At 43.5% G+C, this 16924-nt stretch overlaps 1 protein-coding gene across 1 annotated transcript in view; it reads left to right on the top strand.

The window, feature by feature from the left end:
* LOC143285008 (D(2) dopamine receptor A-like) overlaps window positions 1-16924 on the top strand; it is a 94258-nt gene that overhangs the window by 40887 nt on the left and 36447 nt on the right. Inside the window, exon 2 of the mRNA XM_076592175.1 lies at window positions 7054-7178. Within this exon, the coding sequence (XP_076448290.1) occupies window positions 7166-7178 (13 nt within the window). The 5' untranslated portion in view covers window positions 7054-7165. The remainder of the gene's footprint in view (window positions 1-7053; window positions 7179-16924) is intronic.

Genomic DNA, 16924 nt, shown 5'->3' with positions numbered 1-16924 from the left:
GCTCATCCTGGATGATTTCTACAATCACAAGTATGTATGACGGGATATTACACAAAATCCCTCCGCCTCGGTGATATTTAAATTGTTGATTTTTTTAGTAATGAAAAAAGTGAGGAAGGATTTAGAGCTGTAAGGTTGGGTTGGCGTTGGGGCACGGGTACGAGTAGTGGGGTGGGTGCAAAGAAAATATTATTGTGAAAGACAGCGGCGGTTCTTCTGAAATAGACAATGGGGCCCCGTGTTGAGGTTTCGCAACATCAGACATGACAAGTATCTGGACTTTCATCTGCTTTGGATCTGACAGGCACGTTTTGAAGTATCTCAGAGCAAATGTTATGTCTTCGTGCATGTCCGATAAACCCCAGCTCTGCCATGTCAGTGAGCTTGGCGTTCACTGCATTAATCAAACGTCTCTAACCTGTGTCTCCGATTTCTATTACACAAACACTGGACAGGAAACCTGCCGACCAAAGCTACACCCGTCAGTGGGTGTTTGGTTTGTTCCATTGTACAAATAACGGATCACCTTTCAAAATTAATTAGCGTCAGTCAGTGGAGTTGACCACCTGTGGATCTTTTGCGACCACTGTTTGCAGCGTCGCACTGCGTCATGCGAGGGCGAAACGAAAGCCGTGAGTTAATAGTGCAGAGTGATTGGTGCTGGCTGGATGTGGGAGTGGCTGTGTAATTAGCGAGGGTGGGGTGCGTGCTTGTTTTCTGCTATGGAGTTATTGTTGGACATGACTTGGAGATATCCTGCTGATGAAACACGTTCATCAGATTCTCTGGTAGGTTTTTCCCAGACAGGGATAGTCTTTCAATTCATCGTCATCATCACCACCACCACCATCATCAACATCAACGCCAGCATTATCGCCGTGTCTTCAGTGTCTTCTGTGGGTACATATGAAACACGTTTTAGCGTCTTAACACTTACTTTGTGATCAGCTGTGCTAAAGCCTTTCAAGAAATTATTTCTGAGAGGGGGAAATGGGTTGGCATCGGATTATTGCGACAAACTCTCCATGGGGAGAGCAGCCCGAATTTCCTGACAACAAATTCGTTGTGACTTAAGAGTGATACAGTACAGTACAATATTATGTTATGTTATGCTATGCTATGCTATGCTATGCAATACATACACTCCACCACGCCCACCCTTCACACACTCACCAACACGCACAGAGACACACACACACAGACATCCACACACACACACACACACACACACACACACACACACACACACACACACACACACACACACACACACACCACAAAACTCCTGCCACTAACGGGCACACACTTGATGTCAACAGTAAACGATGGCTCCCAGACACGCATGACCCGCATTCCCCACGAGACACCGTCTGTCAGGGAACATAGCAGGACTCCATAGCTCCCCACGAGGGAGTTTGTCGGAGGCAGTGTTCGAAATCTCCACACCATCTCTGCCGTCATTGTCCTCCCCAGTGATCACAGCGTGATACACATTACCCTGGATTCTTTCAGGTCCTCGCTGTCACTGCTGGACCAGCTCTGAAGATGGGCGCGTGCGTGCGTGCGTGTGTGTGTGTGTGTGTGTGTGTGTGTGTGTGTGTGTGTGTGTGTGTGTTTGTGAAAGAGGGGTGGGGGTTCAGACTGTAGTGTGTGTTTTGCGAAAACACGTGAGTACGCACTCGCATAATTACGTACACACTCACTCTTCGCATGCAGGAACGCATTTTGTTAACAGCATTTGCGAAGCCATCATACAATGTTTTCTCCTACGTCACTTAAATAAACCAAGAACCCTCTTCAGCCTGTCTCATTTATAGATAGACACTTAACTGCCATTTACATATATCTTTCCCTCTACAAGCGATTTGAACTTATACCTTGTGCGGTTGGAATCCCGTAATGAAAAATAGCTGTTTTCTTCCACTTGACATTTCCATTACTTGCTCGTGAAACTCGGGCATTCGTCAAGTCCTTTCTGTTGCGTCACTGACGCCGTCTTCTCTTACGTCAGTTGCGCGAATGTAGTATGTCGTCAGTTCTGACGTCAGATATACCGTTGACATCTGAAGACAAAACTACTGTCGAGTGATTTTCTTCTCGGCCCTGTCAACAGTGTCCATGTTTTCCTGGTGGTGGTCTGTTGCTTAGTTGTCTGTACCGTTTTCCGCTTGTTTGGATCTTCTTCTCGTTCGTTAGATGGACACCCCAGTCACCTTGATGAAGGCAGCCGTGTACTGCAGATCCTCCACATAGCCGTAGAGCTCGAGGTTCACTGGAGTTGGGTCGTGTCAGTACCTCTTCCTGAGCACCTCATGGAGGGGGCAGAACTGCAACAGGTGATGTGTTGTCTGGTGGTCAGTCCCACAGGGGCACCGTGCTGAGTGATCACAGCGGAATGTTTTGTATGAGTGGTGTTGTTGGATCTAGATTATGTGGTTTGATTATACCTGTTTGGGCGAACCCAGCAGAGCAGTTTATTAATGGGATTAATGAAGCTGGACTCGTCTCTGCATGCACGTGGCTAGCTTTCATCTGTAAAATTGTCAGTTTGCACCCGCTCCGCCCCCTCACCCCCCTTCCCCGCCTGCCTCCCCCCTCTCTTTCTCTCTCTCTCTTTGTCTGTCACACCCACTATTAGTAGTAGCAGTTGTTGTAGTGGTGGTGGTGGTAGTAGTAAAAGTATACACAAAGGAAAGTAAGAAAATCAAAACAAGGTAGTAAGATAAGACTGCGAAGAGTTTAAAGTAGTATATAGCCTATTACACAGAAAGTGAAGACAGAAGAGACTAAGATGCCGGGGGCTTTGAACGAAGAAAACTGGCAGAGACGCAGGCACAATGAAGCGAAAGCAGCGGCAGAGGGGTGCAGGCTCTGAAAAATGTAAATGACCCACTCTGAAAGTCAATCGCTTCCAAAGAAACGTAAAGACCTGAAAGAATTTCACTCTCTCAGGTTCACGAGTTACTTGCTAAACGTTGCTGACTTGTGCCAACACCAGTAAGCAGCGGACTCTTATTTCGTTCTCAGCGTCTCGCCTTCCCGATCATTCATGCACTGCAGCATTTGCTTTTGTGATCGAAAGGTTTTTTTCTTCCATGATACATTCACAAAATAATAATAATAATGATGATAATGATAATGATATCATTGTCAGAGATCTGATAAAGACGTATGGTGCTAATATACATGTGAAACTGAAGTATGATTTTTTTTCTCCATTTTCTCTCATCAGCGAACTTTGCTTATTTGAAATCTCAAAGGTGAAGGTGCTTGACGATTAAGATCAGCCTGATCCACAAAAAGATCACATAACACACACACACACACACACACACACACAAATTACTCAAACATCTTCAAGACGTAATTTCAATCAGACTCCTTGCTTTAAAACGGAAGTTATGCACAGCGACAGAAAGAGACCCTGTCAAAACAGCACTACGATGGTTCAAGTGTCACTCTTTGATCATCAACTTCGCCATTTGCTTTCCATTTACAAAACGAGACCCGTCATAGAAAACGTTCTGTTTTGGAAAACTGACCTGGGCCCTCGACTCTGCTTTCATGTCAGACTGAAACATTTGTGTGGTTGGAAGCTTGTGGCCACTGTTGGGATGGGTATTGCTGAGTAATCATGACTGCCACTGGCTTGTCCGTGAAGTCTTCATCTTTTTCGGGGCCCAGTGCATGATCTCCCTTGATGGTTCGGAGGGAGATGGAACTTTTCTTTTAACTGGGCGTTTCCGTGGTGGTGGTTTGTTGTGCTTGATGCCGCTGAAGGCTCGTTTGTGTTGGCTGCTGGTCCTCCATGAGTTGTTTGCGTTTACAGAGCTTCAGACCATTCAAAGTCCCCCCCCCTCCCCCCCACACACACACGCCCCCTCCTCTCTCTCTCTCTCTCTCTCTCTTCCCTCTCTCTCTTTCCCTGTCCATCTAGAAAATGGGTCTGAAAAGTTATGTACATCACCGAATTACATTTGTTTGAATTCTTCGAAGCCGAGACAGTTGACTTTGAGATACTGTAAAAGAAAAAACAGCAACAAAAACTACTTCGTGATTATTATAAAAGGAAAGACTTTGCAGATGGTTTGCTTAGGGAAACCGACGATGGAATCTATACCGACTGAATATTTAGAAATAGTCTATTTCATTTACCGCATTTCAGCACAAAATATTCATGCACAGCACTCATATCCGCTCCATACTGCACACCTCCACAGTAAAATGGAATGATCATGACGATAGTCAAGACTCGATAGATATGCAATAAATGAGTAAATGTCAAAAATACACGTCAGGTTGACCGCTGCAAGGTGTATATATCTTGTAGAACTGAGAGCAATTACGGGCCTTTTCCCTGGTGTATGCGTAGAACAGATAGGCAGATACAGTCTGAAGCGGAGCGTCTGGTTTTTGCTTTTGCTTGCCAGCAGAGCCCAGATAATTTGCAGGTATGTTTCCAGTGTCTGTTTTAGGGGTGCACTCGTTTGGTGGTAAATGTCAGGAATTATACTGAAGGAGTGTCTTGGATGTCGGTTCTTGCTGTCGTTATAATTTCGTTCGTGCTGTTGATAAGGTAATTTTGTTTGTGATTCTGGTTTCCGTTTTCGATAAGGTAATTTTGTTTGTGATTCTGGTTTCCGTTTTCGATAAGGTAATTTTGTTTGTGATTCTGGTTTCCGTCAAAATCGTTTTTCGATGCATGACTGGCATGCATGTACGGGTTATGTTGGGGTATTTACATATAAACACACACACACACACACACACACACACACACACACACACCACACCACACACACGGGTGAAAGAGACTTTAAAAAAAAGACATTATAACATTTCTCCTTTTAATTCCTGGTTACTCTTCACATCTCGCTAGATCTTAAAACATGAGTACGACGGACGCAATAGCCGAGTGGTAAAAGCGTTGTACTTTCAATCTGAGGGTCCCGGGTTCGGATCACGGTGACGGCGCCTGGTGGGTAAAGGTTGAAGATTTTTACGATCATCCAGGTCAACATATGTGCAGACCTGCCAGTGCCTGAACCTCCTTCGTGTGTATACGCAAGCAGAAAATCATATACGCACGTTAAAGATCCTGTAATCCATGTCAGCGTTCGGTGGGTTATGGAAACAAGAACATACCCAGCATGCACACACCCGAAAGCGGAGTATGGCTGCCTACATGGCGGGTTAAAAACGGTCATACCGGAGATTAGAAAAGAGAGATAAACCACTCGCGGCAGTCCCCTTCTTACTGTCTATAACAGCGCTGAAGCCGTTTTGGGGCACACACGCAGTGCGGAAGGGTGGGGGTAAATCACCCTCTCCTTCCCCACCTGAAGGAAACTAGTCGGTTCTGACGGTTCAGCTGCAGTAAAGCGAAAGTTAAGTTATGCCTGGAATTTCCCACGTGTAGTAAGATTCGCTGTATACAATGAAAACCGATTCATTTTTGCTTGGTTTTTAGCACGTTTGCATCTGCTTCAAAGTAGATAATATAAAAAGAAAATAAAGCAGCTCCCCCCATCACCAACTTTCATATAGATCTATCAGTATGTAAATCTAAATCTATCTATATGTACATAATCATATATATAATTCATATACATACGAACGCTTCATGTTGCCCGAGCAGACCGTTGTATTGTGCTCTTTCTCTCTCTCTAAGTCTCTGTCTCTCTCTCTTGGGAGTTTTACATGGCTGTTAAAAGCATCTACGATTCTGTACTAGTATGTGTTCGTGACAAAGGTATTTATTCAGACTTTTTTCAGTGTCCAAGAGGGGTTAAACAAGGTTGTATGCTAAGCTCACAGCTGTTTTCCTTTTTCATCGGTGAATTGGCAGTGGAGTTATCAAAGAAGGGGAAAAATGGAATACAAATGATACCTGGCGCAACAGATTTGCTCTTAATGCTATTTGCTGATGATGTTGTTCTCTTGTCTGACACACCCATAGGGTTACAAAATCAATTAAATGCCCTTAAGCAAGAAACAGACAGACTACAACAAACAGTGAATCTCGTTAAGACCAATATTATAGTTTTCCGCAATGGAGGTCATCTTTCGACTTGTGAAAAATGGTGCTGTGGTGATAGGGAAATAAAAGTAACCAATACATATAAATATTTAGGAATGTTATTCACAACAAAATTGAGTTTGACATCTGCGTGGGATGAAGCAAACAGAAAAGGGAAAAAAGGTGTAATCCAAATTATAAAATCACTCAGGAGACTGCGTTCGACTGACGCTTTCCCTTAGTTTGGGCGGGGCAAAGGCAGCTCATGAATAATGAATACGTCTCGCGGCGCAGGCTGCCTGGCTTCAGCAATTTCTGCAAGTGGTTTATCTCTCTTTTCTAATCTCCGGTCATACACGTAAAAGCCCACTCGCGTATATACGAGTGAACGTGGGAGTTGCAGTCCACGAACGCAGAAGAAGAAGAAGAAGAAAACATGAGTACGATACCCCCTATTGTAATGTACATTCTCTCTGTCTCTTGCACTTTGTCTCTATCTGTCTGTGTGTCTGTTTCTCTGTCAGTGTCTTCATTCTGTTCATGTATGACTATCCACGGCAGCGGATAGTGAAATGGTGTAAAGCGCAGCTATGTAGACAGGTGTGGGATATCTCCATCCCCCCATCCATCCACCTCCCTACAACCCTTACCATTCCCTCTCCCTTTCCACTCGCACCAGCTGTTGTTGTGAGTGAGGTTTAGAGGACAGGCCGTTTTGGTTTGGTTTTGTTTTGTTTTTTCTCTCGTCATATTGCCATATATTACTATTGCTTGCAGCTCGAAAATCAGATTCATAATGGTAACATCATGATGATGGTAACAAGAACAACATTAATGTAACAAATGATAAATATAATGATAATGATGATAAGAAGAAGAAGGAGGAGGAGGAAAAATAGAAAAAGACGAATAATCACGGAGATTATTATTTACAATGATGATGACAGTAATAACGAAGGTAAGAAAAAAAGACGACAGGTGATATTGCGATGATGACGATTATAAACATGATGATAATTTTTGTTTCCACACAGGCACACAACTGTAAGCCGATGCTGCGTGAGGCTTCTCATCAGCTTTGACGTGGGTGACGGAAACAACAGAACAGAGAAAAAGACACCCAGAAACGTGGGCCTTTTGACCTGCATGTCAGCTGACGGTGAGTGCTGTCTGAAGTAACAGTGTCTCTCGTTCGTTCGTTTATTGACTCACTTGTGTAAACAAAGTGAGTCTATGTTTTAACCCGGTGTTCGGTTGTTTGTGTGTGTGTGTGTCTGTGTGTCCGTGGTAAACTTTAACATTGACATTTTCTCTGCAAATACTTTGTCAGTTGACACCAAATTTGGCATAAAAATAGGAAAAATTCAGTTCTTTCCATTCATCTTGTTTAAAACAGTATTGCACCTCTGGGATGGTCACAAAAAAAATAAAAAATGGAAGCCTAATTATATGCAAACTGCATTTACTGTTATATTTATATTTTTTGTATTCTCTAAACTTGGCACTTTGACCTCTTATTCTGACACAACAGCAAAAGGAGTTATTATTATCATTTTTTGTTCAAACAGGAACTTCTTTTGCTAAGCATGGAATTTTTATTTATTTTGCAAACGTTTTGGTGCAGATAGTAAAAAAGGGAAATTACTCTGTAATTAATGCTAGGGGACGTAATTTATCACAAGTGAGTCTTGAAGGCCTTGCCTCTCTTTTTATTTATAGTCTGTTCATCTAAGATGATGATATTTACTGTACTTTCTTGCTGTTTTATTTTGGTCTGGTTTCTTGGTTGTGATAATGACCATGCTAATGATGATGATGGATGATTTTTTTAAATTTTTATTGTTGTTGTTGTCCTGTTGACCCCATGCTAAACTGGGAATAAAACCCGACGTCACATGAATGAACGTCAGCAGTTTGGAGCAAACCTCTTTTCTAGTTGTTAGCATGCGATGGTCCCTCACACCTCCACCCCTGCCTCCCCACCCCCTTTCCTTCCACCTATAATCCCTACTTGTGCATCCTTCGCGAGTATTTTGTTTCGCTTCTTCTCGTCTTCTTCTTCCCTGGTTTCATTTTTCTTTTCTTCTTTCACCATCTTTTACGTGCCTTTTTAACGGGGTTTGAGGGATTCATTAGAGACGTGTTGTGCTATGGATTGGTTTAACTAACGTTAGGGCAGCTGCGGCAACTGCTTGCGAGTTGTGAAAGAAACGCATCCGTCGCCACAAATAATGAGTCTGCCAACGAATTGGGGCCCAGTAATAAAACCTTGACAGGGCCTCTCTGCAGCCAGGTATATTATACGAATGTTTATATATATATATATATATATATATATATATATATATATATATACTGTGGATGCTGGCGCCACCTTGAGGGTTCTCTTCTTCTGTCTTTTGTCTCCATTTCCTATTCCTTCTCTTGTTCTTATCTTTAAAGCGGCAAGTTGTGAACTTTCGATGACAGTTATTTGTTGTTGAGTTTTTATGGGAGGAGGCGAGTTAGGGGGCCGTGTGTGTGTGTGTGTGTGTGTGTGTGTGTGTGTGTGTGTTTTGATCTGTTTTTCTTGTTCGCTGCTTGCACCCCCCCCCCCACCCCCCCTCCTGTTCAACCCTCTTTCTCGTCTGTCACCTTATTCCTTCTTCTCTTCCTCTTTTTGCGAAGGAAGGTGTGGGGGGGGGGTCATTGTTTCCCCGGCTACATGGTGTGGCTCTGATGAGGCCTTTTCAATCAACATGGTTTTCAACCAATGAATAAAGCAAGTTCATGTCTGTGACGTGGGCTTCCCATTTCCCTGCCAACCAAAACAACCCTCCACAGCAGCTGTTTGGTCTGTTCCGCGGCACAAAGGGAGTGCTAGTTCTAAAATCAAATTACGTCAATCGATGACGTTCAGCAGGTTGCAGATCTCCACCCAATGACCAACCATCGCGTGCAGCGTCACGCGACAACGAAACGAAATCCGGAGTCAAAGTGTGCACTGCTTGGCGCCGGCTGCGTGTTAGGGTAGCTGTGTAAACATGGCTGGCGGTGTTGGGATTGGCTGGAAACGTCGCTGTGGGTTTAGTGTCGTACATCACCAGCTTATGGAACGCGTCAGTAAAATTTCACTGATTTTTTTCCCCCTCCAATACAGGGGTAGTCTTTCCCATCGTTATCACCATTATTATCATCAACACCATCAGTTTATTATCATTATCATCATCATAATAATCATCATCATCACCATACTCATCACTATCATCATTAGTATCAGCATCTTCACCATCAGCATCATCAGCATCACCATCAACATTGTTTTCTTTGTCTTCTGTGCATAGTTATTACACACGGGGTTTTTTTGTTTGTTTTTGTGTTTGTGTGTTTTTGTTTTTTTGTCCTCAGATTGAACCTTTAATCTGGCCTTTCAACAACAACAACAACAAAAAAGGAGAAAAAAAACAACAGCAGTACTAACAATATTGCAGAAAAAGAATTGACTGGTGCCAGATTATGGTGAGGCAGGCACTGTCCTATTACACACTTAAATGCACTGGGTTATTCAATAGAATGCAGCGCATGCAGTACATTAAAGCACAAGCATATAAAGTACACACACACACACACACACACACACACACACACACACACACACACGACAAAACTCCTGCCACTAACGGGCACACACTTGATGTCAACAGTAAACGATGGCTCCCAGACACGCATGACCCGCATTCCCCACGAGACACCGTCTATCAGGGAACATAGCAGGACTCCATAGCTCCCTACGAGGGAGTTTGTCGGAGGCAGTGTTCGAAATCTCCACACCATCTCTGCCGTCATTGTCCTCCCCAGTGATCACAGCGTGATACACATTACCCTGGATTCTTTCAGGTCCTCGCTGTCACTACACTATGTCTTGTCTTCTGGACCAGATTGAGCAAAACGGACGTGTGCGTGGGTTTTGAGGCTGTGGTGTGTGTGTGTGTGTGTGTGTGTGTGTGTGTGTTGCGAAATGGCAAGTTTTTGTTTTGTTGGGTCTGTTTTTGTTGATCAGCATTTTGCATGTGGTAGTGTTTGATACTCCTCTCTCATCTTCCTCAGTCTTCGTCAACGTCCGTTGATTGCAGTCTCTGTGTTCATAGGTAGCTGTACTCAAGTTTCGGGGTTCATTTCCTGTCAGTCTTCTCCCACTGAAGTGGATGAAAGTTCATGGGTTTGCAGATCTCTCTCTTTTTTCTTTCTCTCTCTCTCTCTCTCTGCGTCTCTCTGTCTCTGTATCACACACACACACACACACACATAGGCAAACACACACACACACACACACACACACACACACACACCCTAACCACCCTTCCCCCTTCCTCCTCTTTATTCCTACTAATATCACTTAGAATGGAAAGACGGAAAATGGAAGGGTGCTACTACTACGCACACGCATGCACACCCCATCAAAAGTCAGACACATGAAAGACTTTAAAAGAAACGAAACAATATTAAGTATACGTGCAGAAATATACACGAGTTCCAAGTGGTATGGCGTCCAACAAGGAAGAGAGAGAATCTGAGCGTGTGAGATCGAATACCATACTCGCCATATTATTCTCCCCGTCTACTGTGGCTTAAGTGGTGTTCTGGATGCTATTCAATATTCGGATGAGACGATAAATCGAGGTCCCATTTATAGCATGCACCCGTTCATAGCATGCACTTAGCGCACTTAAACGGAACCGCGGCAAGAAGAGATTTGTCCCTGACAAAAATCCGTTGAAAACTCCACTTTGATAGCAAAACCAATACCCTTACAGGCTGAAACAAAACTGGGGAAATGAGTGGCGCTGCACTGTGGCGACGCCTCTCCATGGGCAGAGCAGTTCAAATTTCACACAGAGAAATTTGTTGTGACATAAATGCAATACAATACAATAGTATACTATCTGCAGCATGTTGGAGATATATGCAAACTGTGTTACTTTGAAATTCGCATAATTGCATTCATTCTTCATCTGCTGACGGAAGATGCAACCAAAACTCTCCTGTGTCTGTGTGCTGTCCCGCCTGGATTGTTGTGATTCCATACTTGTTGGTTCACCCAGCTACCTCATTGCTAGGCTTCAGAAAGTCCAGAACTAATTTTGCTCTTCTTGTCTTTCGTTCCTGTAAATTTGATAGTCTGTCCTCTCCTTCATGCTTTAATCACAAAGTCGTATCTGTTTGTTTAAAGTCCATTGAGGCTTCTGGTCCACAGTATCTTTCTGATCTCATTCATCCTTGCATACCCTCACGCCAACTCCGCTCTTCTTCTGACACCCGTATGCTTAGGATTCCCCCTGCTCGAACCAAAACGTATGGCCAACGCAGTTTTTCATTCCAAGCCCCCTTTCTTTGGAATCAACTTCCTCGGCCTGTCCGTCACTCATCTTCGCTGCAATCTTTCAAATCCAGTCTGAAAACCCACCTCTCCCCCTCCTGATTTACCACTGTGTGCTATGACGTGTGCGTGCGTGCTTGTGTGTATTGTGGGTGTGGGGGGTTGGAGGGGGGGGGGGGGGGGCGTGAATAATTTTTTTAATGATGTTTAGTATCTTGTGTTCAATTTTTCCTTTTTGATATTTACATGTGTTCTGTTTGTAAACGCCTTGGGCTTATTTTCAAGATAAATGGCGTAAATCCTCATAATGATAATGATAACAATAATGATAATAATACAATACAACACAACACATACAAAAATAAATACACACTCGACTCGCCCAGGAACTCACGCACGTGTCTCGTTAAAAACCTCCGCTGGCGCATCATACAGACATTTTTCACTTGCTTTCCAAATGAATCCAAGAACCCAAGAACCCTCCTTCAGCCATAGTTGTATATAGATTCCCCACATACCATCCTCCGCCATTAACATAGATCTCTCCGTCTGAAAGCGAGATGAACATAAATCTTGCGCCACTGCAATCCTTTGATACATTGCTTGTTTCTTCCACTTGACATGTCCATTGCCTGGACGTGAAAGCCGGGCATTCGTCAAGTTTCCAGTGTTGTGTCACTTCCGCTTACTCTCTGACGTCAGTCGCGCAGCTCTGTTGTGTTACTGTTGCGTCTTCTCTTCAAGTTACGTCACTCACGCGGGTCACAGCCGGGAACAGCGAGACAGACGCTTGAGTTGATTGTTTTGTTCCGTGTGTCGCCAGCGCGTCTGTTCGTTTGTGTGGTAATGTTTTTTTTTTGTTTGTTTGTTTGTTTGTTTGTTGTTGTTGTTGTTGTGTCGTTGTTGATGGTGTTTCACTGTTGTTTGATTTAATGCACGTTGTTTGATTCCCAACCACCATATCATTATTGAAAATGTACAAAGATTTACGAAAAGAATTATTGGCTTTACTGATATGAACTATGAAAAAAAAAGACTGCATTTACCTAAATTACCTAGTTTAGAATATCGAAGACTGCGCGGTGATTTAACAGAGATATATAAAATGACTCATGGTTTTTATGACAGTAAAACATATATTCTTTGTTCGCCTTAAACGACAACAATGTTACAAGAGGACATTCCTACAAACTGATAAAAGTTTCTGTTGAAACTTCCAGATTTGGCCTTTTTTTTTTTACTAACAGACGAACAAATGTTTGGAATAATTTGCCACAAGATGTTGTCACCGCAGGAACAGTGAATACTCTTAAAAATCGTGTTGACACTTACTTTCAAAAATTAGAATACAAAACTCATTTAAATGTTCTTTGATAAGCATTGCGCACTATTACATTCTAAAAATATCTATACATTTAGGGGGGCTCTCTCTTCCCCCCATTTCAAGCGGGCAAAAAGCCTTACAGGCCTAAAGGCCTTCATATTGATATGGTATGATCACTTAACCCTTTCACCGCCAAGCTCGCATTTATGCACAGGCGTGGTAGAGGACCCATGTCACTGAAAGGTGACAATTCATTGGTCTGTTATCCATGAACCTACTGCTCTTAATGTTCATTGGTAGGATAGGCCATATTTGCTATACATCGCAGGGGGGAATCTCCAGCTGTTCTTAGGCATTGTCTTTTCTGTGTTTATACCACAAGGGAATTTTGTACTCTAAACTGACTGGCGGTGAAAGGGTTAAGGGATGGAGGGAATTAACTTGCCTGTGGGCTGCATGGCTACATAACTTTATGTCGCTCGCAAGGAGTCTTTACGTGATGGTTTCTTTCGTCTGTGAATTTGTTGGACACGCGTATGATCAGCTTTTGTTTATTACTAGTTCTTCAGAATATCTTTATTTGTCTGTCTCTCTCTCTGTCTCTGTCTGTCGGTCTCTGTTTGTCTGTCTGTCTCTGTCTCTCTCTCTCTCTCTCTCTCTCTCTCTCTCTCTCACTCTTTCTCTCAGAAACTGGGCTTCAAATAATAGTTAATATCAGCTGAAAATTACATATGTGGATTTGGTTACACACACACACGCACACGCGCGCGCGCGCACACACACACACACTCACTCACTCACTCACTCACGCACACGCATACACAAAATTTTGAAGAGAATGATAACGAGCAAAAACTGCGAGGATTTCAAACTGGTATACATCACAAGGACAATAAACTGAGAACAAAATGCTAGAACCTTGAAGACAAGAAACAGGTACATCCAGGAAAGACCTAACGAAAACAGCATTGGTGGAACAAACTTTAACTCTCTCCATACGAACGGCGAAAGAGACGATGTTAACAGCGTTTCACCCCAATTACCACCATGAAAATATTGCAAGCGGAAGGCTCTTGTACAGAAGAGGTGAATGTTGACAAAGAATACCACAATTCTGACGACGGAAGCTAAAGGTTGGGTCATTCAGACACCCACTGGACATCCGAGGGGTCTGTGTAGAGGAGAAGAGAGGACTGGCCGTACTGAGTGAGTTAAAGAATGTAAATGACCCGCTCCTGAGTCAGACTCTTTTCTTCACAAAGACCGTAAAGCGAACGAAACAATTTTTCCCCCCAGGTTTAGCAGGTCTTCACTGAAAACACTCGCTAAAAGTTGCGGGTTTGTACCAGGACATGAAGACTTCACTTTCTTCTCATTCCTGCAGTTCAACGTGGTGAGTTGAGTCAGGTTGTTGAAGGTAAGAAGATAGGGACGTTAACCCGGTGTAACAGGCCAGAGTTTACCCCCGTAAGAACTGGCCTAGGCTACTTTCTACCCGGGATAAGAACCAGCCAGGGATAGGTTTTGGCCTGTTACACCGTCTTTCAGGGACAGAGAAGTCAGAGAGTTGTTGGAGTTGCAAACAAGGAGGACAGAAAAGCAAGTTCTTTTCCCGTAGTCTTTGCTTTATTCACTTTGATTTCATTTTCCTCAATGGGGTGCTACACCGCACCTCACCTGCAAAGAATGAGGGTGATGTACACAAGAATTATTTGAAATATAAAAAAGAAGAAGAAAGAAAGTAAAGGAAACAGGTGGGGGTACCACTTGGAACGACTTAGCAGATTCCTTGCGTACACATGAACTGTTCTCTCGTTACGATGCGAAGTTAATCTACAGTTTTGTCTTCGCTGGTAATCTTGATTTTGTTGGGAAGGCATTGCCACGTCGTAGTTTAAAGAGGTTTTTTTTAATCTCCTTTTTTCAAGAAAAGTTTTGGAAAATAGTAATATGGCCATTTTTAGATAATTGAAAACTTACAGTTTGCTGATATATAAGATATTTTTTCCCTTGTGTTTCTAAAATCCTTTAATTCTTTAAGCACCGATGTCTGATACCAGTTTCAGGTTCCCAAGGAGGCATCAGTGCGTTCGGACAAATCCATATAAGCTACATTACATTTGCTGGACAGATGGCTGACAGCAGCAGAACACCGCGCGCGAGTTAAGCCTCGAGTGCATGCATATTTATATTTGTGTTATATCAAAATGGATTATTTCTTCAAAATTTCGCCGAGGACAACGCTTTTGTTGCCATGGATTTTAATCATTCTGCCACCGTCCTTCTGATGTCAGTCTAAACTGGAAAATAATACCTTTCTCTATGTCTTCTGTGTGTGTGTGTGTGTGTGTGTGTGTGTGTGTGTGTCTCTGTGTGTCTGTCTGTGTGTCTGTCTGTCTGTCTGTCTCTCTCTCTGTATGTGTGTGTGTGTGTTTTTCTCTATCTCTCTGTGTCTCTCTCTTGCTCTCTCTCTCTCTCTCTGTTTCTCTTTCTCACTCTGTGTGTGTGTGTGTGTGTGTGTGTGTGTGTTGTTTTCTCTCTCTCTCTCTCTCTCTCTCTCTGCAGTTAACTTGACATCACCAGGAATCAGTTTTACTGAAACTGCACATCTCAAAACAGGGGCTGCAAACAGTGCAGTGACAAACAGACACCCCGTCAAGACAGCAGCACTGTGAGAGTCCTTTGATCATCGGCTTCGCCATTTTGCTTTCCGTTTGCGAAATGAGACCTGCGGGAGATGATGTTCCGAGCCACTGGAAGCTGACCCTCCACTTTACTTTCATGTCAAACTGAAGCATCCCCATTCCGTGCAGTTAGTGGCCACAAGTGGGATAGGTAGGTATGCGTGTGCTGAGGAATCCGTGTTGACCGCCTCAGGTTTTCCTTGTTCGTGAAGTTGTCTCTTTCTGGGCCCTGTGTGTTACCTCCCTTGTGGGTTTGGGGGGCGAAGAGAGAACCTGGCTCTTTTACTGGGTTTTTGCGTAGTGGTAGTTTGCTTGATATTTTTGCAGGCTCGTTTTGACAGTTTGTGTTGGCTGTTGGTCCCTCGTGAATTCTTGGCGTCTACGGAGCTTCAGACCGTGCGTCTTCCTCTGTTTGTCTCCCCTCGGCTCCCCCCCCCCCTCTCTCTCTCTCTCTCTCACACACACACACACACACACACACACACACACACACAACTTTAGAGGCTCATTAGACCTAACTTGTGCAAACAGCCTTGTGTGTTTAAGTTGATCGTTTATTGTTGTCAAGTGCTAACTGTTACACATAATTTATCGCTGTACTTGCACAAGGCTTTTAAGTTTATAGAAATAGCCACTTCGTAAATTGTTCAGTGCATACTATTTGTTTTTGCTCTTATTTTGTGCTCTTCGCACGTTATGATGTATATATCATGAACTGTGCATACCCTTTTATTTGGGGCTGTGGTCTGTAATGAAGAAATCATCCGTATCCGTAAATCTCATCGTCTCTCACTTTTTATGCGTAATAAAAAATATATATATAAATCTGTCTACGGTTCCCATTCCCTTTCATCTTAACTGTGCCAGAGACAAAACACTTGACTTGGAAACACTGTTAGAAAACGTTAAATAAGGATGAAGGCTATGGCTGATGACGGCTGTTTTCTGATGGCTCTTTCCCACCGAAGCAACCACTGTTCTTGGTGCCCATTCTTTCGAGAATGTAAGCGCATGGTTCTTTGAGATCCTCTGTACCTGAATGGGCTGTCAGTAGTGTGTACTGCGTCCTTTACACTGGTTACTTACTGCACACTACGCTAAGCCATGTCAAAGACGGTCCTCAAAGCCTGCTTCCTTTTTATCTGCTTTCTTCTGACTCAGACATTTGGCGTATCCCCAGAAGTGACTCAGACATTTGGCGTATCCCCAGAAGTGACTCAGACATTTGGCGTATCCCCAGAAGTGACTCAGACATTTGGCGTATCCCCAGAAGTGACTCAGACAGTTGGCGTATCCCCAGAAGTGACTCAGACATTTGGCGTATCCCCAGAAGTGTGGTTTCCTGTCCATCGTTCGCTTTTCTTACTCCTGTGAGATGGTCTGTGAAATAGGATGGACTGGAAGGGCATTTGCTTTTCATGTCCGTGGGTTGTGACTGAGCAAAAGGGATGTCATGAAATGTTTGTGACTGCTCTTTGAGTCCAGCATGTTCTGTCTGTGGGTGTCACTTTTGTTGGTTGATATGCTGCTGCTGCTGCTGC

This window comes from Babylonia areolata, chromosome 8, assembly GCF_041734735.1.
Source record: "Babylonia areolata isolate BAREFJ2019XMU chromosome 8, ASM4173473v1, whole genome shotgun sequence".
NCBI lineage: Eukaryota > Metazoa > Mollusca > Gastropoda > Neogastropoda > Buccinidae > Babylonia > Babylonia areolata.
The sequence above is the reverse complement of the archived record's forward strand: the minus strand, read 5'-3'. Positions and strand labels throughout refer to the sequence as shown.